The sequence below is a fragment of the Triturus cristatus genome, chromosome 5_1 (assembly GCF_964204655.1).
Source record: "Triturus cristatus chromosome 5_1, aTriCri1.1, whole genome shotgun sequence".
Classification (NCBI taxonomy): domain Eukaryota; kingdom Metazoa; phylum Chordata; class Amphibia; order Caudata; family Salamandridae; genus Triturus; species Triturus cristatus.
The window spans coordinates 472,847,240-472,868,590 of record NC_140587.1 but is presented as its reverse complement, the minus strand read 5'-3'; the positions used below and the strand labels follow the sequence as shown (position 1 = coordinate 472,868,590).

The following is a 21,351-nucleotide window of genomic DNA, read 5'->3' as shown; positions in this document are numbered from 1 at the left end:
TCCTTGATGGACTGGAACCTGCAAAACCCCCCTCCCCCCCCCCCCCCTCCCCAAGCACCTTGAGACCCTTACGGGTGAGTAGTCGCTCTTAACAAACACTTGATTTGATTTGATTTCATAAACGCACATTCCCCGGGAGAAATAACACTGTGGTCCAATTCTAGAAAAGGACAATAATCTCAGTTCGATAATTAAACAAGCATTGGCATAGCCAATAGGTCTCGCCTTTTAGTTATGCAGCACAATATCCTTACTGCAACAACATTAACTGTTGCATGGCTAAACACTTATAAGGTCCCATGGGCGAGACCTATTGGCTATGCCAATGCTTGTTTAATGTGCAAACTACACAAAGATTAGTTTGTGCATGTTTGCATCTGCATGCATGCACTAGCTCATTAAAGTCTTAACCAATAACTTTGGCACGAGCACACAGCCAATTACAAAGAAGCACCGACAAATACAACCGATAGGCATACACATAGAGTACGTACACAGACAGATCACCCATTAAACAATACAGCACAGTAGGGTGGGTAAGCATATTTGCACACATTTCTCACACTCACTATGAAGTTAAAGACCTTAAAGTGGAAAGCACTGTGTATGGTGATGCCACAGAGACTTTAGCTTGTACTCTGAGAACGTTATTTTTGTTTGTTTTGATTTAAGATAGAAATAATATTTAAGCGTAGGTGTTTTTACCAAAAGACAGAAGATTTCGCCTGGCACTTTAACCGTAAATAGAAAGAAGTTGAGCAAATGACCACAAGAGGGAAACCTAGGTTTAGTTAAACCTCGCTCTAAGGAGCCAGTCGCCTTTAGGCACCTTTTTGCAGCGTTTGACTATGTACATATAAAACTCAATGCCTTCACAAAATAGCGACACCATGCTCATAAGAGCACTGCAATAATTCAGGCGATCGCACAACAAATTAACATCGTGCATGCCACTCCGACATCTTTTTTGAACTGTGAAGGCACAGAGCGCTGAATACATACAGAGCTTACTTTGAGGCGATCGCAAAACAAATTAACATTGTGCATGCCATTCCGCCATCTTTTTGAACTGTGAAGGCACACAGTGCCGCGCGGCCCTGAAAGGGAAAGAGGCCAGATGGCGCCGGGAGCAGCAGCAGCCAGCGGGAGGAGCTAGACGCGCTCTGTGGTGGGGGAGAGGGAGGAGCGTTCGAAAGGAAAGCCAAATGGCGCCTGATCGAGCGATGCATGGAATGCCATGACAGAAAGCCAGATGGCGGCTGCAAGCTTGAGGCCAGCAAAAGCTTGTGGTAGCACTTTGAAAACCCACTTACTAAATGTCTCAAAAGGTGGAATTGACAGCACAAATGTGTTATTCCAAACAAATGCATTTCCTATGAAAGTTTAAGCGAAAATCGTGGGGTCTTACAATGCTCCCGTTGAGGCAAATAACGAAACCAAGCATTCCATGATGGCTGCGGTATTTGCGAGCATCGCTTATGGATTGTCCTTTGTTGTTTCTCTCCCGTTGCCCACCAGGATTTAACATCACAGTAAACATTATACCGAACAAATCAATGTGGACTTAAAACCTTGTACTGCCGAATCAACAGTTAGAGCTGGCAAAACACGCACTAATCAATGTTCACTTCGATCGGTAAACCACGGACGAATTTCTTTCTAACATCGCCTACAACAAATGCTTGGGTTTTGATTACTTGCCATTGATAGGCAGTTCCTGAATTATAGCCTTTAATGGAAAGAATTTTAATATCTGGTTCAATCGCATTGTGAGGGTTTTTAGTAACCATATACAATAAAGTTACTTATTATTATTGACAAATCCGTTTACACAAAATTCCCCGCATTTTCAGCACGCTGTCTAGAAGTTTTTAATTTGGTTAGAATGTACGCAGATCTTGCGAACGCAGGTGTTATACGTCAAACATTACGTCGCAGGGTTCTCTCGTCATCCAGTACTGAAAAAAAGAAGGTAGACGAATAAACAGAGAAGACAGACTAATGGACAAAAATAAGCATACCTTCCTTCTCGCTGAGACACGTTCAGAGACAGACTGACGTTATTACCAGTGCTTGAACTTACCTATTCGTGCCACAGCAACCAACCGCCACATATTTGCTCACTCTTTCCACAGTTGGAACTCCCGGTGAAAGCAGAGGGTTGAAAACGTTGCGAAAAGCTTTATAGTTGCGAGAATAGGGTGCTAGGTTCTTGTCTGCTGTTTGAATACGCCTGCGCGCTCGCTCTTCCCGGCTTTCGGCGATGTTCCCGCGACTAGTATGGTGCAGCCCCACCTGCTGGAGGACAAGGCATGCTGCAGGCAACCGGAGAACACGTTTAGCGGTCTTCGATTCCAGAGTCGCAGTTTTTTTTACTAGGTTATGCGAACTTGTGAACACAAAAGCAAATTCCATTAAAACCACATCAAGCTGTGAGTGTAAGGAAGGTCGCCGCACTTTCGGTATAGTGAATCTTATGGAGGCCACTCCCCCTTGCTCTCTTCCAAGGTGGACTTGGTCATCGCTCCACTCTCACTGGGCTCTTTTGTATTTCCGCCCAGGCTTTAGAAGCCCAAGGTGAGAGAGAGACGTCTGCTGCCAGTGTTTGAAAGGAAACTATGGAGGCCGTGCAGCTTCTCTGCAAGGGTGGTATGGGTGCACTTGGAATGTTTCGGCTGAATCCCGCTCTGTGTGTGCGGACGCGGGGAGCTGGTGCTAAGCGGGTAAGATATGATCTACTGGCGGATCGAGTGTCGCAGCTGCACTTAACACGACTTCGACCTACAAGTTTAGAAACCAAGGGGAATATTAACAAGCCAGGCGATAAAATTATCGCCGCTTTAGCGGCAGAAAACTGCCGCTAAAGCGGCGATAATGGGCTTGATAATATGCTCTATGGAATTCCAATTGAAGCCCATGTTAGACGTCCTTCACATTTAACATGGGCTTCAATTGGAATTCCATAGAGCATATTATCAAGCCCATTATCGCCGCTTTAGCGGCAGTTTTCTGCCGCTAAAGTGGCGATAATTTTATCGCCTGGCTTGTTAATATGCCCCGACATTCGTAAAGTCCAAGGATACACGCTAAAAATATACTTTAACGAATATATTGAAACCAGAATCAAATTCTAGTGCATATAACGTGTAGAGTTGTGACTATAAACAAACAAAATAGTGGCAACAACAGTAATTATTAAACCTATTGGGAGCAAACATTTGCAGTGCAATAGGTCTCGCATTACTGAAAGTTTGTCATTGGCGATGCATTATTATGAGCAGCGCCAATAGCTTAAACTTTCAGTAATTCGAGACCCATTGCATTTCAAATGTTTTTTTCGAAATGTTTCTATTACTTACCCACACTATACCACTAGCAACAGCACAATATATTATTGCCTTTTTGTACTTAAATAAGTCACTTTAACAGGCTTTCTGTAACTTATGTTGTAAAACTACTCAGCAAGCTACAACGTACAACAAAAAACAGCTTATTAATCACCTAGGTGAAACCTAATGCATTTACCAATGCTTGTTGAATTGGCCTCACAGCTTTGACATTGTCACAATTTCTTTAAAATTATTAACTTTTGGTCCTACACAAAAAAACTCTTAAAAAAACAACCGTAATACAGACCAGCAACCTATCTTTGCCAGAGTACCTAACAAAAATGTGTGAAAAATGTTTCAAAACACCCTCATATTCTTTTTCTCTACATTTTTTAATTCTTCATGGAGGATGCAACATAAGACTTATAATCTGTGACTATGACAAAGCTTCACCAACTTGTTTTGACCCTTTTCAGATTTATTTGGCACCCACAGCCAAACTGACCAAGTAATTTTAAATCGGAGATAAGGTGATCTTCTATATATCTTTTTATTGTATATCTGGTTAATGTCTTGGGCTCAGTCTCATACTGTTCTTAACGAATGTCTTCTGCCACCTCTCACTTGTAACAAAAAGTTTGCCTACTTTTCCATGACATTGCACAGGTGGGTGAAAGTGATGTTTCTGTTGATACTATATACTTTGAATTCAGCACTGCGTGTGTATGCTCTGTTCTAATGAGAAACTCAATAAAACAGGTTTTTTGTTGTTGTAAAAATCTAAGTTAAGTGCTTCACTCATTACAATAAAACTAGCTGCAATGCAAGTGATTGCCCAGCGCCCCAAATTAAATTATGCATGCAGTGCAGTTTCCCTTGCTTACGTTTTTTGGTGGCCTAAAAAAATATGAATCATAAAAAATGCAATACAATCACCACTTTTGTGTTTTCAGTACATCGCCAAATTAGTAACTTTTGGTTTTATTTACATTAATTAAAGCCGTGTATTGGGGTAACAGGAGAGCACTGTTTTTGTTAGGTCTCGCCTGACGCAGCGCATGCGCTGGTCTGGCGAGACTTTTTGAGAGGGCTCCAAAAAGTGCTACCAGGCCAGTGCTACAGTGCATGTCCGCGGGTGCGCGTGGCGTGCTTTTCCGCGATTACTTTCACGGCCGCACAACACATATTAAAAATCCAACACCAATTTATAAAAATAGGAAATATTTTTATCTTTAAAGTGACACCAAAACGACAAACATCCAATATAGGGAACCGGAGATAAGAATTTTTAAAGATTTATCACTTTATAGCACTTAAAAACAAATAGCACCATGTTGGCAAATCTGGTCGCGATAGACCGGCTCAAAGTTTCAGGTCGCCCGCGATGGAGCCCTGAGCGGCTTCCCCTCCTGGTAGGTCCCAGTCACAGTTTTTACCTTCGGACTTAGAAACTTTGAATTTAAATTTTGAATTTAAAATTATTTATACAGCGCACGTACACCAGCGGTTTCATGGCGCTACAGCTGACTGGGCAAGGGAGCTGGAACTAAGTAAGAAAAAAATGAACTGTTAAAGAATTAATTGAAGAATTTAGCAAAGAGATGTGCCTTGAGCTGTTTCCGGAAATGCGGGTACAGGGTTGAAGCTCTAAGCTCGAGAGGCAGGGAGTTCCAGAAGATCGGGGCGAGGGTCGCAAATTTCGAGCCTCCCCATTTCTTTCTCCGGAACCGTGGGACTGTAAGAAGGGATTGGGTAGATGAACGCAGTTCCCTGGATGGAACATAAGGGATCATCTCATCTGAGATTAAAGCCGGTGCCGTGCTTGAAAGGTGATGGAGGCAAGCTTAAACTGGACACGAGCACGAACAGGAAGCCAATGTAGGGACTTTAGGAGGGGGGTGATATGGTGGGACTTTGGAAGTTTGAACACCAGGCGCGCCGCCTGGTTTTGGATCTGCTGCAGGCGCCGGAGACTATATGCTGGTATACCTGCATATAGGGCATTGCCATAATCCAGGCGGGATACGACCATGGCCAGGGTGATCAATTTTAAAGCATCAAATGAGAAAAAACGGGACACCTTGCGTATAGTGCGCAGTGAAAGAAAGGAAGAAGAAACCACAGAGCTGACCTGGGAGTGAAGGGTGAGTTGAGAATTGAGCTTAATGCCTAAAGTTTTGACTGAGGTAGAGGGAACAGGTGGGGGACCTAGGGAAGGCGGCCAGAAGAGAGGGGACCAGGGGCTGGATGAGCCACCCGTCAACACCAGCTCGGTCTTGTCTGGGTTGAGTTTCAGATGGTTGTGGTTCATCCAGTCCCGGATATGAATCATGATGGTTTGGAAATTAAGAACAGAATCGGGGGAAGAGGAAAGATTGAAGACAAGCTGGAGGTCGTCCGCATAATTAAATACGGCGACCTCCATTTGTTGCAGTGAAAAAATAAGAGGGAAAATATAAAGATTAAATATAAGGGGGGAAAGGGAGGAGCCTTGGAGGAACCCGCACTGAACACTGCGAAAGTCCGCAGTAAAATCACCCAGGCGAACTGCCTGGGTACGGTCCCTCAGGAAGGAGGATAACCAAACCAACGCGGTGCCCCCGATCCCCGCCGCCCCGACACGGGAAAGCAAGATGGAATGATCCACCGTGTCAAAGGCGGCTGAGAGATCGAGGAGGACCAAGGCCTGGGGTTGGTTGGTATCCATTCCCTCCCTGAGGTTATCAAGGACCGAGAGAACTACGGACTCCGTGGAGTGTGCGGGGCGGAACCCGGCCTGGCGGGGGGCGAGAGCCCCGTTCTTCTCCATGAAAGAGCTCAGGGCGCAGGTGATGTGGCGCTCGAGTACTTTTGCCAGGAACGGCAGAAGGGAGATGGGGCGAAAATTAGCGGGAACTGAGGGGTCGGCGCCCGGTTTTTTCAGAATGGGGACAATGACTGCGGTTTTAAGTGGGTTAGGTACCACGCCCTGGGAAAGAGAGCTGTTAAGGAGACGAAGGGGGGGGGGGTCTGAACAGCTGGTGAAGATATGACGAAGAATATGAGCCGGGCAGGGATCTAACGGGGAACCAGATTTGACAAGTGGAATTATGGCAGTCAGAGATTCCTTAGTCAGAGGTGGGAGGGTGGTGAGTTGTCCCTTGGGGTGGGGGGGGACACTGGGGATCCACAAAAGTAGGGGAAGGAGGGGGGATGTTAGCTTTGATGGTGACTATTTTCTGAATGAAAAAGTTATTGAGGGAATGACAGAGTTCCTGAGAAGGAGTGGGCTTAAGAGAGGTTCTGTCCGAAAACACCAGATTGTGTACAATCGAGAAAATTTCCTTCGATTGGTTTTCGGCTGCGAGAATTTTGGAGGAGAAATAGGTGGTTTTTGCCTCCAGGATATCCTTTTTGTATAGGGTCAGGATGTTAATAAACTCCAGTCGTAGAGAGGGGCAGTAGTTTCTCCTCCAGGCCCGCTCCGCTCGACGTACCGCCAATGTAGTGGCTTTGAGATCTTCGTTAAACCACTGATTGGTGTCCTTCTCTCGTTTGGTTGAGACCCGTTTCAAGGGGGCGATGGAGTCACGGCCTGAGGAGAGCCATTGTTCAATGGCCGTGACCTGGGAACGGGTGGATAAACCTTGCAGGGAAGGAAGAGAGGTGGTAAGTAGGGAGGATAAACTTTCGGGATCTACTCGTCCCCAGGCACGAACCCAGATGTTTTTGGGGAGTGGGGGCTTGACCGGGGGGTGTATGGGAAGAGCAAAAGAGATCAGGTGATGGTCAGACCATGTACAGGGCGAGATGGTAAGGGACTCTACGGGGCAATTTAGGGACCAAACCTGGTCAAGAATGTGACCTTTGATATGGGTGGGAGAATGAATGTGAGGTATGAAGTTGAGAGAATAAAGGGTATCAGAGAATTCCTTTGAGGATGGGCATTCAGCTGGGTCAGAGGGCCAAAAATTAAAATCACCCAAGAGCAGAATGGAAGAGTTATTAACTGTAATAGTAGCCAAAACTTCCAAAAAGTCAGGGAGAAACAATAAAGGGGATTGAGGGGGGCGATAGATAAGTATGCAGGTGAGAGGGGGCGTGATGGAAGTAGTACGAATAGCTAAATACTCCGTGGTAGCGACATCTGGCAGGGACAGAGTTTGAAAGGGAAGGTCGGTTCGGGCGATGACCGCCACCCCGCCCCCGGCTCTACCATTTTGACGGTCTGCACGGAGGGCGTAATATGGAGCTGGTAGGGTGGCCAGTAAGGCAGGGAGGGAGTCATCACAAAACCAAGTTTCCGTTAAAAAAAGAAGATCAGGGGCATGAAGGTCCAGCAGTACCGAAAGTTCGTGGGCATGGGCTACTGCAGACCGGGTGTTCAAATAGTATGCCGCCAAGGTTTTAGAGGTAGCAGGAAGAACATTACCTCTAGAGGGAAAAGGGAGGGCAAGTTGGGGAGGGGGGATGGCGAGAGGAGCAGGCAGAGACAAGCCAAGAGACGAAATACGAGAACAGGTAGAGGCTGGTAGCGACCATGGGCCCCGGAGGCAGCGTAATTGGGCGGGGGAATAGATGGTAAGATGAGCAGAGTGACGTGCCCCTAGCCCCGGACAGTCGCGGACGAGCGCAGACGAGCTTGCCTTAAGCGCGCCTTCGGCGCGCCATCGTCGCGCCCGCTGCGCTCGTCCGCTGCGCTTCCGGTAGGGACACATATTTTATGATAGTGGAAGATGGTAACAGGGGGCGTGACTATGGCTGTGGGCGTGTCTAAAGCGCCCGGCCAGTCACGTCGAGGCCCTGCCTACGTCAGCAGTCAAATAGCTGATCGGGGGGAAACTAGTGCAAGTACGACGGAAGACAGATTATTTAGCAGTTTTTAAAAAGCAATTAACACAATAGCGCTCTTCCTAACTCCCGGCTGTGCCTCAGGAGATACAGCTGAACAAACACCGCGCTAGAGATCAGCGCGCGTTTTGAAGCATTTTCTGGAGCTTTTTCTCGCGGGGTCCCTCGATACTCTTCACCAGGCTGGATTCGGTGATTGTTTGCTGGCCTTGGATTTCTTCTACTCCCGGTCAGACTCTGGAAGTCGGACCTATGGAGCTTTAAGCGAGATGAACCTGGGAGCCTCGGCCGGCTCGCGGTTGAAGGCAGGCGGCTTGGCTGGCCAGGTTGAGGTTGGTCCCCGTATGGAGCTTTTTTCCAAAGTTCTCCAAACTCCTGGAGCTTCTTCATGAAGTTCCCCTAAGCGGTCCCAACGTGTCTCAAACTCACTCCAAGGGTCTGGAAGCTCCAAGATGGCCCTTGAAAGTTGAGGACTTCAGTTTCCACAATCCACTTGGACAAAACCCTTACAAATCCACTGGTAATTCTCTAGGTTGAAGATCCTTGGTGGTGATGTTCCGGGCAAGCTCTGTTAACCTGTAACTTGCAGGGAGTCCACTCTTTAGTTCTTTTACAGCAAGGTAATCCACAGGGCTGTAGTTTCAGCTGGTGCAGTCTTCAGAAGGCAGGCCTTAAAATTTGCACCCCAACTTCTCAGCATGGCAAAGTCTTGCTTTCTTAAGTTTCAAGCAGTGGATCTGAGAGACTCTGCCTGTCTCAGATACTTATTCCAAGTTCTCTGGCTGAAGCAGGAGGTCACTCCTGACCAATGGGAGCAGGGAAACTCCCCAAGGTTATGACCACATCCTGTAGAGTGTGGCATTATTTTGTCCCAGAGTGCACCAAATCCTCCAAATTCATAATGGCTGATTTTCCATCAGGGATGTAAGAGCTGGCTAAACACGCCCCTAGGATGGCTACTTTCCATAGACTCTTCCCCCTTGCAGCTGTGCATTCCTTCCATAAGCCTAGCTCTGGCTGAGGTGAAAAGTTTAGAGCTGTAAATGACACTGGTTTCTTCCCGCCTCTTTGAAGACCATTGTTTACCACTCCTCCCCCTGCCCTGGCATTCCTGTGTGGAACAGCACACTGCCCTTCCAGAAGAGCTGGTTAATCCCAGGGTCTCTTTATCACATCTTCAAAGCAGCCTGGCTAATCCACATAACTCTGACCAATCAGGACAGACGACTGGAAGGCAGAATCTGGACTTACAAACAAGAAAGTCTTATAACTTCTTGTCTGTTCATTTTGGAAGAAATTCAACAATATCATCTTGTTGGATTTATCACTACCATTCTGGGAAGTCTTTGAATGAAAGTTGGGGGGTGCCCTGGGCACAGGATGACTTTGCAACACCGTTGTTGGCTGATCACATTTATTGGAACGGGCCCACTTTTTAAATACACAGCAGGCTCAAATGAATACCCCCAAGATGCACAAAGCCTTCCCAATAGCTATGTCCCTCCCACAGACTAATTGTTGACTCGTCCAACCCAAACACACTAATAACCAGACCCTGCTATCTCTAACCTTCACAAGAAAACAGCACAAGCCTCCATTCATCGGCTCCTCCACTATTCCGGCATGCAGCATTTAGACTACCTAAGAAAATCAGTAGCAGAGAGGATGATAACGGACATAGAAAATGGCAGTGCTGCAGCGAGTGTAAGATCCAATCGCCATTGTGAATTTGCAAAGACGAAGCTTAACTAGATTGTAGATCTCATTTTTCAAGCTTAAATGCTGTTTTGGAGACATTTTATTTAATTTTAAAATCTTAAAACTTGAATGTTCGCAAGTGGCAAAAACTCTGGGGCATTGTTAACAAATCGCGTGGCTGTTGTACAAACCAGGTGGGAGGAAGTTAGCATTGCAGTCTGGGAGGCGCATATGAATATGTCTCTTCACCCCGCATGCTGTCACAACTCGGTCGTAACAACGACCGCGTTGTGACAATGCATACCATTACCATGCAAGTCGTTACAACGACTTGCGGAGGGGGTGCTGGATGTTGGAATAGTAAAATTTACTATTCCAACTCCAGTCTGTGCGGACTGTAGGGAAGGTTTTGGATTTTAAATCTAACACCTTCTCCCTCCCTCCGCAAGTCGTTGTAACGACTTGCGGGGTAATGGTATGCGTTGTCACAACGCAGTCGTTGTTACGAGCGCGTTGTGACAGCATGCGGGGTTACGGATGCTGGGTGACGGTCGTTCACTGGTGCATATGGCTGCACGGCATGAGCAGCGCTCACGAAAAGTGCACTAAAGAAATAATCATAAAAGAAGCAGCAACAGGTGGAAAACCGATGGGCAGAAAGCTACTATTAAACAAGGGGCAGCCATTCTTAAAGTGAAAGCCCACATGGTGCGCTGCAAATACAAACAAGAGTTGGCCTCTATTGCTGAAGCTGGTGTCCCACGTGCGCAGTGTACTTTAGTTAAGAAAATAGTCCTCCCGAACTGCTAATGAAAGTAAGAGAGTAAGGACATGTGTAAGAGGAGCTGTCCTTAAGGGAGGTAACAGGAGAGAGGGAGGTACTAAGGAGGGACTACTAAGTCTATTGACCATTCAAAAGTCGTAATTTCCAACGGAGGGGAAGAGGAGCCAATTGTAAAGGTGGGTGGAACATGTGCGGAGCTTAATACCCATATAATGAATGCTGCCTAGGCAAAACCTAAAAATTGCAGTCTTATAATGATATTTTAGTGTGCATTTGTTCTCCAATCCTTCCTCCCCTCTAACTAAGGTAATCTTGGCTCTAAAAGGAGACTGTGTTAGTTTCTTCGGTGCAGTGGTCAAAGTGAGTGGGATCGGCAGGGCACAGCGTGCCCCTACATTATCAATTCAATAGAATCTGTTCCCCTACTTTCTTATTTTTAAAATGCGGCGTAGGACGGCAGAAATAGCCAAGGCCTATAGATAAGGCTTGGCCGTTTAGGGACGGGCAGTACGTGCAGAGAAGGAAAATGACAGTCTCTTTTTTGCTTAGAGAAGACAAGGATAGTGTCCACTTCTGCCCCTGTCCGCTGCTCCACTTTCTCTTTCTTCCTCTTCTTCCCTGTCACTACAAACGTGGTGCACATGAAGTCTGATACTGTGAATCCAGCTCACAATCGTACCCCAAGTTAGGGGTTGGGATGTCCCATGGGAAAGGAGAAATTGAGGGACCCCTGTAGTCACACTCTGAAATTAGAGTAAAAGGGAAGTTTTTAGGTATAGTAAATCAGGCTGTTAAATTTTACATCCACTCATTCATACTGATTTAGGAAACGAGATCCATGGGCTTGGGAACTGAGTTTTTTTGCACATCCATCACACTCAACCCCTTACTGCCTCAAGGTGCGTCCCTCGTGGTGCTCCTACGATCTGTCCTCGCCTCTTCCCCGCTAGAAACTGAATGCCGCTATGCGGCGGTTGATAAAGGTGCCCGAACTGCTGCTTGTTTGTTTTTAGGTGTGAACAGGCACCGCCTTTGTTGAAAATAGGTGTCAGCTGTTCAGAGTGCCGTCTTAGTTGTGCGGAGAGCTTTAAAGAAGCAGACCGGTTTCCGCTGTCCGGGCGCGCAGCCTGACTAAAGCGTCACAGGCAGCAAACTGGAGATATGGCAAAGGTCACAGGAGACGCAGCCCGGTGATAAGGGAGTGTCGCGGGGAATCGGGGCGTGTCTGAGTGCGTCAAAGTGCACTGTCTCTTTCTAGAATTTTAACCGTATCCCTTCTCAGTACGTGCATGTGTGGCAAGTTAGTCATGCATGAATGTCATGCTTGTTAGCACCCAGGTGGATTGGATTGTAAATCAAAGGGCCTAATTATGAGGATTGAAAGATATATCAAGTGTATAAGAATAAGCAGGCATTGTAACTACGGTTCAAAAGGTGCAAAAGAAAGGGCTAAGGACGGTTGTATTGTAACGTCCGAGGTTACATATATAAGGGGGCTGGTGGCAAGTGTCAAGAAGTATATAGGTGTGTGGTCAGGAACTACTATATACTATTTCAGCTATTTGGGGCAAATGGTGCACATCCTCACATGGGTAGATGTTGTAAGTATATATACGTCCACAAATGTGGTTAGTTTCTATATTCCTTTGTCATAGCCAAGTAAGAGGGCAGTATGTATACCCTAGTTGGTGTAGTTTTTGAAAAAACTGTAAAGTTGCTGACTGAATGTCTGATTTATCCGATATGAAGCCATGGGACATCATCGGCGAGGCCTATTTCCCCATGATTTGAGACGGTACACCCAGCGTTGTTCCCGTATATGGAGTTTGGGATGCCCAGGTGAATCTTCTCCAGGACAACCCATTCCAGGTCTTTATCACAGTGACCTTGTTCTAAATAATGGCGTTTCAGCTTGGAGTTATTCTTTTTGCATCTGATGGTGCTCTGATGTCTGTTGATTCTTACTTTTATCTTCCGTAGTGTCATAACCACGTAAAAGAGGTTGCACAGGCATTTGATCAAATAAACCACATTCTCACTGTTGCAGTTTGTAAGGTTCCTTAAAATCCAGGTTTTTCCCGTATGTATGTCATTTTCCTTGGTGTGGTGGGTATATTGACATGCCACGCAATCCCTGCATAGGTAGTGGCCAACTGGTCTTTGATGGTCCCATAGGGTTTGCTGGTTCTGGATCGGTTGCGATGATGATTTCGCATGGACAAGTTTGTCACGGATGTTCGAGTTGCTTTTAAATGCAAACAGGGTTGCGGACCGTTGTTTCCCTGCCCCATTAAGTATGCGCCAGTGCTTTTGTATTATGGTCCGGACTTTGTTGGAGATTGCGGTTTATGTAGTGACACATACAAACCTCTCATTCTCCTGTTTCTCAAGGAGTGCCAACAGGGCCTTTCGGTTGTTATTACGGGCCCTTTTTCTAGCCCTGGTAACCATTTTCCTCGGGTAATGGCATTGAATCAATTTGTCCTCCAAAATGTTGGCTTGGTTGTCATATGCTTCTAAAGAGGAGCAGTTCCTCCTGAAGCGTAGGAACTGTTCCGCCGGGAGCTTCTGTTTCAGTGCTCTCGGACGGAAGCTTTTGTACATAAGTAGACTGTTTTTATCCATTGGTTTTTTGTGAACTTTTGTTTTTATGCCCTCTTAGTCTAGGGTGATGACCAGGTCCAAAAACACAGCTTCGTTTTTGTAAATGATGTATGTGAACTTGAGTTGTTCATCTTTGGTGTTCACCCATTCGGTAAGTTCTGTTGCTTGTTGTTGATTCCCATGCCAGATAAGGACGTCATCAATATATCTGCGCCATAACTTTTTTGTTTGAAGGGGTATTTCTGGCTGTAGATTTGGTCTTCCTCAAATTGGTGTACTTAGAGGGACGCCATGCTGGGAACAAAGGTGCTTCCCATGGACGTGCCCCTGATCTGGCGGTAGATGGTCTCATCATATTCCAAAAAGTTCTGTGTTAGTGCCATCTCTGCACATTCCTTGATGAAATTGCGTGGGGTGAGGAAGTACCACTCTCTCTTGTAGGATGTCCTCAACTACTGCTAACGTCCTTCTTTGAGGGATACACGTGTATAGGGTTTCTATGTACATAGTAATAAGCCAGTCTTCAGTAGGGTTAATATCCATATCTTTGAGAAGACATAAGACATCCTTTGTGTCTTTTAGATACGATGTCGATGTTTGGACAATGGGTTTCAGGAACCAGTCGCAAAACTGCGATAAAGGTTCTAACACTGAACAGATACCAGACACAATTGGGCTTCCTGGTGGTGGGTCCTTGTTTTTGTGTATTTTCGGCAAAGTGTAGAATCTAGGAGTGCGTGGGGCGTCACTCACAAGGAATTTGGCTTCATGCTTTGTGATCCAATTGTTGGCGAGGCCTTCTTTAACCAGGGTTTTGATCTCAGTGGTGAGTCTTGGTGTGTGGTCAGTTGTTGTGATCTCATAGCTATTCCGGTCTGATAAGAGCCACATGCATTCTGAATGATATTTATGTTTGTCCATCACCACGATGGCCCCTCTCTTATATGCTGGTTTGATAACAAGCCGTGTATTCTTTTCCAATTTTTCCAGTGCTGTCTTTTCTCCACGTCTAGGATTCTGAAAGCCCTTGTTGTGTGTACAATTGATGACATCTATTTCCTTCAGGACCGCCGGTTCAAATTCCAGGATGTGGCAAGGGATTGATTGTGTAGGGGGTACGAATGTGGACTTCTTCCTCTTGAGGCCCGTATTATTAACCTCTTGTTCGTCATTGAGATCCTTTCCTCGAAGAAGTCTCTCAGTTTGATTTTCCTGAAGAATTGTGACAATTTAATGCGAAGTGTAAAGAAATCGTTTCTTGGAGTGAAGACAAATCGTAGTCCTTTTGAAATGACAGACCCCTCGTCTTGTCAGTGTGGGGCCACTCATATTTATCACATTGGTTGCTACTTGCTCGTCGATGGTCCCAGGTGTCTCCCTCTGCTCCTCGTCACAACTACGTTGGGCGTTTGGTCTCCCCAATAGACTCTGGCAGGCTGTCTTTGGTTTTTTTGTCGTCCTCTGCCACGGTTTGAGCCTCTGTATAAAAAAGGCGGCGGGTCTTGTTGAAATAGGAAACCCTGAGGGTAGAAGTGTTGCTACCAATAGCCAGACAGCGGAAACCGGTCGGCTTCTTTAAAGCGCTGCGCACAACTAAGACGGAACTCTGAACATCTGACACCTATTTTTAATAAAGGTGGTGCCTGTTCACTCCTAAAAACAATCAAGTAGCAGTTCGGGCACCTTTATAATGCGCACGCATAGCGGCGTTCAGTTACTAGCGGGGAAGAGGCGACAGATCGTAGGAACACCACGAGGGATGCACCTTGAGGCAGTAAGGGGTTGAGTGTGTTGTATGTGCAACAAACCTCAGTTTCCAAGCCCATGGATCTCGTTTCCTAAATCAGTATGAATGTGTGGATGTAAAATTTAACAGCCTGATTTACTATACCTTAATACTTCCCGTTTACTCTAATTTCAGATTTTGACTACAGGGGTCACTCAATTCCTCCCTTCTCGTGGGACATCCCAACTCCTAACTTGGGGTACGATGGTGAGCTGGACTCACAGTATCCATCTTCATGTGCACCACGTTTGCAGTGACCCGTGTGTTCACACTCACATGCATTATATATTTTTTTTGCATGATACAAGTCTGATTCTTCTCTTTTCTCCAGTATTATAAAACCTTTTTTGACACTGTGGTAAACCTTTATCTTTACTGGTTACGAAGTCTCAAAGTAGAGTTTGACAAAGGTCAACCTACCAAAGTGGATTTATCTTAGTCTGTTAGAGACTAGATAGGAGCCCTCTTATCACGTCCTGATGAATGGCATGGACCCTTCTGGACACAACGGCACAAACGTTGCAGATTCGGATGGGGGTACTAAACCCCTGTGTCCCCACCCTAAGTTTTAATATTAAGCAAATCCCACTTAAATAAAATTTCATGTGGATTTTGCATTAATTTTTAAATCACTCACTCGGTTTTCTGCACTGGCCTCCATTTAGTTGTAGAAGTGCCTCCCTGTCTCCAGGTGAAGGCCGGCTCTCTATCAAACGCGGTTTTTAGAGAGAGAGGACTACCGATGATGAAGCATGACACCTGATGGTGTGTGAGGACAGTCCTTTATTTTTTTTATATGCCCAACACCACACAAAAGAAGGCGTAGTGCGCCTTCTTTTTCGTTGGAATCAGACACTCATTCAGGGTAGCTTCTTGTTGCGTTTACATGTATTACTTGGAGGCCAGCTCGCCCTGATTACCCCGTAGCCCCTTGTTCCCTCCCCATGTGAATATCAGGGTTATTGTGGGTATATAAGCATATTACTTATGTCTAGTGCATAATTTGAATTGAATCACATCCAGGTGTTTATAGCGGGACACAACTGGGTTGTAGCTAATGGCAGTGAAAGTTTCTCTCAGTGGGGCAGTATGGTGTTCAATGGGTGAGAGGATGCGGCACTATGGCCAGAGCTGCCGAATTTGGAACTGGGGAACCAGGTTCAGCCTTTAAGACCAGTCCATCAGACCACTCTCCTGACGCAATACATTCCCATTCTGGACCTTTGAAGGCCCCGCTAGACCTTAAAAAACCTGGTGTCTGAACCCCAGCGGTGGGAAGTGTGGATTACCCTTGAAGGGTGGTCTACCACAATACATACTGAAGTTCACCTCCAGTCTTGCGGGCTGACCTTCGAAGCAACACACCGTAGAGCGACAGTCACTGAGGTCACAGGACCCTCGAGTCTGCCTCACCCATTGGTACCTCCATTTGCTTTTTTTTCAGCATTAGTAGTGCAACTAACCAGGGCTTGGCAATGCAGGATTTGCTCGCACACCAAAATAAGTTTGCAAACTTCATGGTCTCTCTGCTTCATGTCAAGCACTTTTAACATGTGCTGCTTTCTTTGGGGCCACTGGAATTATGCAGCAATTGAGGACAACATTATGTCTCAGTGTTGACTAAATTATGCAGCCAACAAAATGGCTGCAGCGTAATCTAGTACGTTTCTGATATATTATTTCAACATTTTTACACATAGTAAGTCCCTGCAAAGATTTTGCCTCAGTACCAGTGTAATATGCAAATGCAGCAGTGAGAAAGGTGACCAGTCTATCATTGCATAGGGCCTTCCACTTCGCAGCTACACTAGTCAAATGTTTTAGTAACTTGATCTGCTTGAGCTATAGTTAAAATCGTCTAATGATGCAGCACATGATGTATTATGTGGCAAATATGCGAGAGCCATAGTTATGTGGAAAACATTTGCCAACTAGGACATTTTGCAATTCATGTTTGAACTGCTCTTGCACAAAAAGGGAGGTGAAGTGCTGATGACAGAAACTGCATGACATGGAGACAAATGGCTTGTGATTCCACTATTAAGCGTATATGGGACATTATGTGATTGGTAACATATCCCACTTTGTGAGTATATATTTTAATGTCAATAACTCATATTAAACCTTAAATTAACATGTGTATCCATTGTTTGATTAACATAATGTAATAAGCTGTAACTGGTCAGTGAAATGCCAAACAAATATTACAAATTGGGATGGTTTCTTTTTCTGGCCACACCTCTGAGTCTGCCCACTGACCAAATCGTCTGATTATTCCCGCCCTATGATTCTCCGCCCATAGTTCCCCTACTTTTTGTCCCCCACTTCGACCACTGCTTAGGTGGCTTTTCTTTCATCCGCATACCTTAATGGAACATATAAGGAAGGATTATTGTATTATGCATACAATGGGGACTAGCATGAGGGATGGGATCAAAACGCACCCTCCCTATCACTATTGTTCACACACTGTTATCTGATCCCTAAAGTGTGTGAGGGCCTTCATCACTTTAGGGAAAAAGCCCACAGCCACCATTTATTTAATACTGTAGACCAGAGAATACTTAACACTAATATTGCTTCCAAATCTAACATTAGGGATCAAACACTTGTCCATGAAGGATTCTTGTGAGCCGCCATGCTGCCAATCAGTTTCAGGATAAAAACATTCGAGAACATTAATATATGATTTTAATTTTACCAAGTTCTCTAGAGAAAATAATAATCAGATGAAATGTAAAAACACTTGTAAGCCATGTTATCTGTTCACCAGGTTAACAAGAATCAGAGAGCCAAAATGAAAAATAAATGGCAGGCTTTTTGTGACATTTCTAAATATTAAAATGCAAGCACACTAATCTAAGGCCACTCTTCCTTCCTCCTGCTTTATATAACAAAGCCACGTTTTGTTGGCAAAATTACAAATTCTCTCATTCTTCATTTGGTGTGAACGGCATATTTCCTTGTTGGGGTACAGAGAAATCTGTGTTTACCTGTCTATATCTGTTTGCACTGATGAGCCATTTCCCTTTGTGTGGACTTTTACCAGTGTTTATGGTTTTTAAGTGAAAACCCTCCCGTGCTGAATCTGCCAGTCATATGCTACCAACTGTTTTCTGACAACAACTCCACCGTCAAGAAACCTTTCACTGGCTGTGCTAACAAAACCCATTTGACACCGTGAGAAGGTTACATAGCCTGCCATGCTAAACTTGCCTATCCGGTGCTGCCTTCGCATTTTCCTGCCACCACCATCTTAAAGGAACTTTTGACAGGCTATGCCAGCACAAGAAGCACCTCAGCTGCTAGAGTGAGAGGGCTGTAGCCTAACGCCTACAATCGGCTGCTGCCTGAACAATCTCCCAATACCTATACCACCTGATAATCATCCTTTCCCCAGACATCTCTTTGCTTGGGTGTCCAAAGAAAAATACATCACCTGTTAAGAGTCTAGAGCCTGAAACTCTCATCACACATCACAAACTTGATATACTCTTTATCAGTGAAACATGGCTTACTCCCACACCTCACACATCCTAGATGTCTTCATTCCTGCTGGCTATAGCATTCTGCATGCTGACTGCCCGTACCTGAAAGAAAGAGGTCTCGTCTCCATCTGGAAGTCATTCTGGCCTTGTCAAACGAGCCGCACTCAATTCCATGGATCTCCTCGGATCGTACTTCTTGCTCTCCTCAACCCAATCCATCACCTACCTCATCTATAGGCCTTCCAGCTGAGCAAACGTATTTGACAAATGCTCACAATTTGACATATCCATCACACTGACGCGACCCTCCTCTGTGACTCAAATCGGAGCACGACTAAATCAAGAGTTACCCATGTCGTCCTTATCCGCCTTTTGAACGTGGTGCAGAGTGTCATCGAATTAACTCAGTCTAAAGGACAGACCCACAACATTGTTTTTTCAAAATCACCAAATATCCTATTCAACCCACTCTTGCCCCTTTACTGGACCATGCACTTCTCTATCCCTGTTACCATGCTTCATTTCATGCACAGCCAACACACAAAGTCAACCCCAAAGAGAACAGCAAACTGTCAGATTATTCAAGTATTTCTCTATTGAAAAATGAATAAGTATTGTGTACTAGAGATCCCTGGGCTTTGTCAGCAGACCTCATACCATAGCCTTTAGATGGTAGATCTACGTCATAGGTTCTTTCTTGCTTTTCTCTCTGGAAAGGTCCCTCTCCAAGTGTCTCGCCTGTTCGTGTACCCCACTAAAAACCCAAGTACTTTGTCCAGACAACTGCTGCATGGGTATGTTTTGTCTAAGGGCTAAGGTCTGGCCAAAACAAAATAACAAGAGACATTGTTGTTCGACCTTGCATATAATGTTCAGTCAAAATCCCAGTAACATGCAGAGAGTAAACACAGTGATGAGGTCTCATGTGAAAGCAGTCATGGAAATTATTGCAAAAAATAAAGATGTGTAGTAACATGTGCAAAGCAGCAGGCAAGCTGCAATGTGCTCATGCTAAGTTAATGAAAAACGACAATATGACACGTGACCGCATTTATCATAAAATTGATTCATAGCTTCAAATGAAGGCCACCAATACAACTGTTCCAATCTCTTGGATGTTTTTGAAATGCCTTTATGTCTTTGATGTGCACTTCCCACCAATTTGTGCCTTTAAGACAACTGGTGGTACATCCCTACATCACCTACCATTGAGAACTCTTCTGCCGCTTAGGCAAATGTCTTCATGTCCTCCAGGAAGATGTCTAACTTCAAAAGTACATTCTTGAAGATTTGAAACCAGCCTTACTAACCTAGCAGGCAAATTATTTGATCCTTTTCTCATTAAGATGTTAACAAGGGGTTTGTGGTCAGTGTGCAACTCCTATTGGTGCCCCCATATATACACCCTGAACGTGTGTACCACCCATACACATGCCAATGTCTCCCTTTCGATGATGCTATAGTGCTTTTCTGATTGTCCAAGAGCCCTCGAGGCAAATCCAGCTGTCTGTTCCTTGCCTGCTGAGCATTGGCCCAACCCTGTCATTTTAGCATCTACCGTAATCATGCATTTACTACCTGCTTCATAAGCATTTAGCACAGGAACTTCTTCTATGCATTTCTTTACATCAATAAAACCTTTTCCAGGTAAAGTTTGTTCCTTTTCTAAGTAAAGTGGTTCCACTAACTGGGCATATCCCTTCATGAACCGAGCATAATATTTGCTCAAGCCTAGAAAGGATCTTAGGCTGTCTCTCTCTTCAGAGTACCATCGCTGCCTAATGGTATTCATCAAACAAAATCAGTGTTTTATTCCATAAGCTGACATAATACTGCCAAGGTACTCCAGCTCTTCTGCACCAAAACGACACATTTCTCCTGATTGTCATCCCAACTTTTTCTAAGATCTAAAACCTCTTCCAGCAATTGATTGCGTGTATGACTATCCTTGACAAAAATCAAAACATCATCCTGGTAAGCCTTCACACCCTGCATAATTTTGTGGAAGACACTGGCAGCTGAGGCTAGGCCAAAGGGTAGTCCGAGATATTTGTACGCTCCAAATGGTGTCACAAAGGTAGTGACATCCTGAGACTCTGGTGTTAGGGGAATTTGGTGAAATGCAGAGCGTAAATCAAAACACTTTGGCACTGCCTAGACTGGCCAGTAATTCATGTATTCTAGTAATAGGATGACAGTCAACCAATATACTCTTGTTTAACATGCGTAAATCCGCACATAATCTTATCTCGTGCCTTTTTCTTGGTCATCACAATGGGAGAAACCAGATGGCGCACTGGAAAAAAGTTGGTTGCATTATTGAGTCTTTTATAGAGCCAAACCAGTGTACTGTGTCAGTGTATTCTCTGCCTTGTTACCATCAATTGTTCTAGCTTTCAGTATGCATCAGTTCGCATAGCCACCTCCCGTTTTTACACAGTCTAGGAAAACCTCCATTAAAATGGAAATTGTAATTTAGACAGTAGTCATTGATCTGGCTAAGGGCAATGAACGCTCTATGATTTCATCCAAAGCGTTAAACACTGATATGCCAATCAACATGTTGGTAACTAACTAGGCTGACAGAGACAAATAATGAGGAAGAGTAGAGTGCTTGAACTTCTAGAAGAGCTGTTTTCACTCGAAAGGATCAGTTTCTGGGCCAGGTAGGAAGGGGTATTGTGGTGCAATGCTTTGAGTCATACATGCTATTTTGAGTAGGATCCTACCCTCATAGGGTAGCCATTTCAGGAATAGATGTTCTAGAGTGATGTGATCTTTTATTTGATCCTGTAATGAGCCCAGCTGCTGCATTCAGGGTGGCCTTCAGTG

General features: G+C 45.0%; 2 protein-coding genes across 3 annotated transcripts in view; one reads left to right on the top strand and one right to left on the bottom strand.

The window, feature by feature from the left end:
• NBN (nibrin) overlaps positions 1–2,219 on the bottom strand; it is a 443,605-nt gene extending 441,386 nt beyond the window's left edge. For both annotated transcript variants that reach the window (XM_085605307.1, XM_085605308.1), the window contains exon 1: positions 2,084–2,219. In XM_085605307.1, coding sequence (XP_085461433.1) covers positions 2,084–2,114 — 31 coding nt within the window. In that variant the 5' untranslated portion in view covers positions 2,115–2,219. The remainder of the gene's footprint in view (positions 1–2,083) is intronic.
• Positions 2,220–2,411: 192 nt separating this feature from the next.
• Positions 2,412–21,351, top strand: part of DECR1 (2,4-dienoyl-CoA reductase 1) — a 224,030-nt gene continuing 205,090 nt past the window's right edge. The window contains exon 1 of the mRNA XM_085605309.1: positions 2,412–2,723. Coding sequence (XP_085461435.1) covers positions 2,619–2,723 — 105 coding nt within the window. The 5' untranslated portion in view covers positions 2,412–2,618. The remainder of the gene's footprint in view (positions 2,724–21,351) is intronic.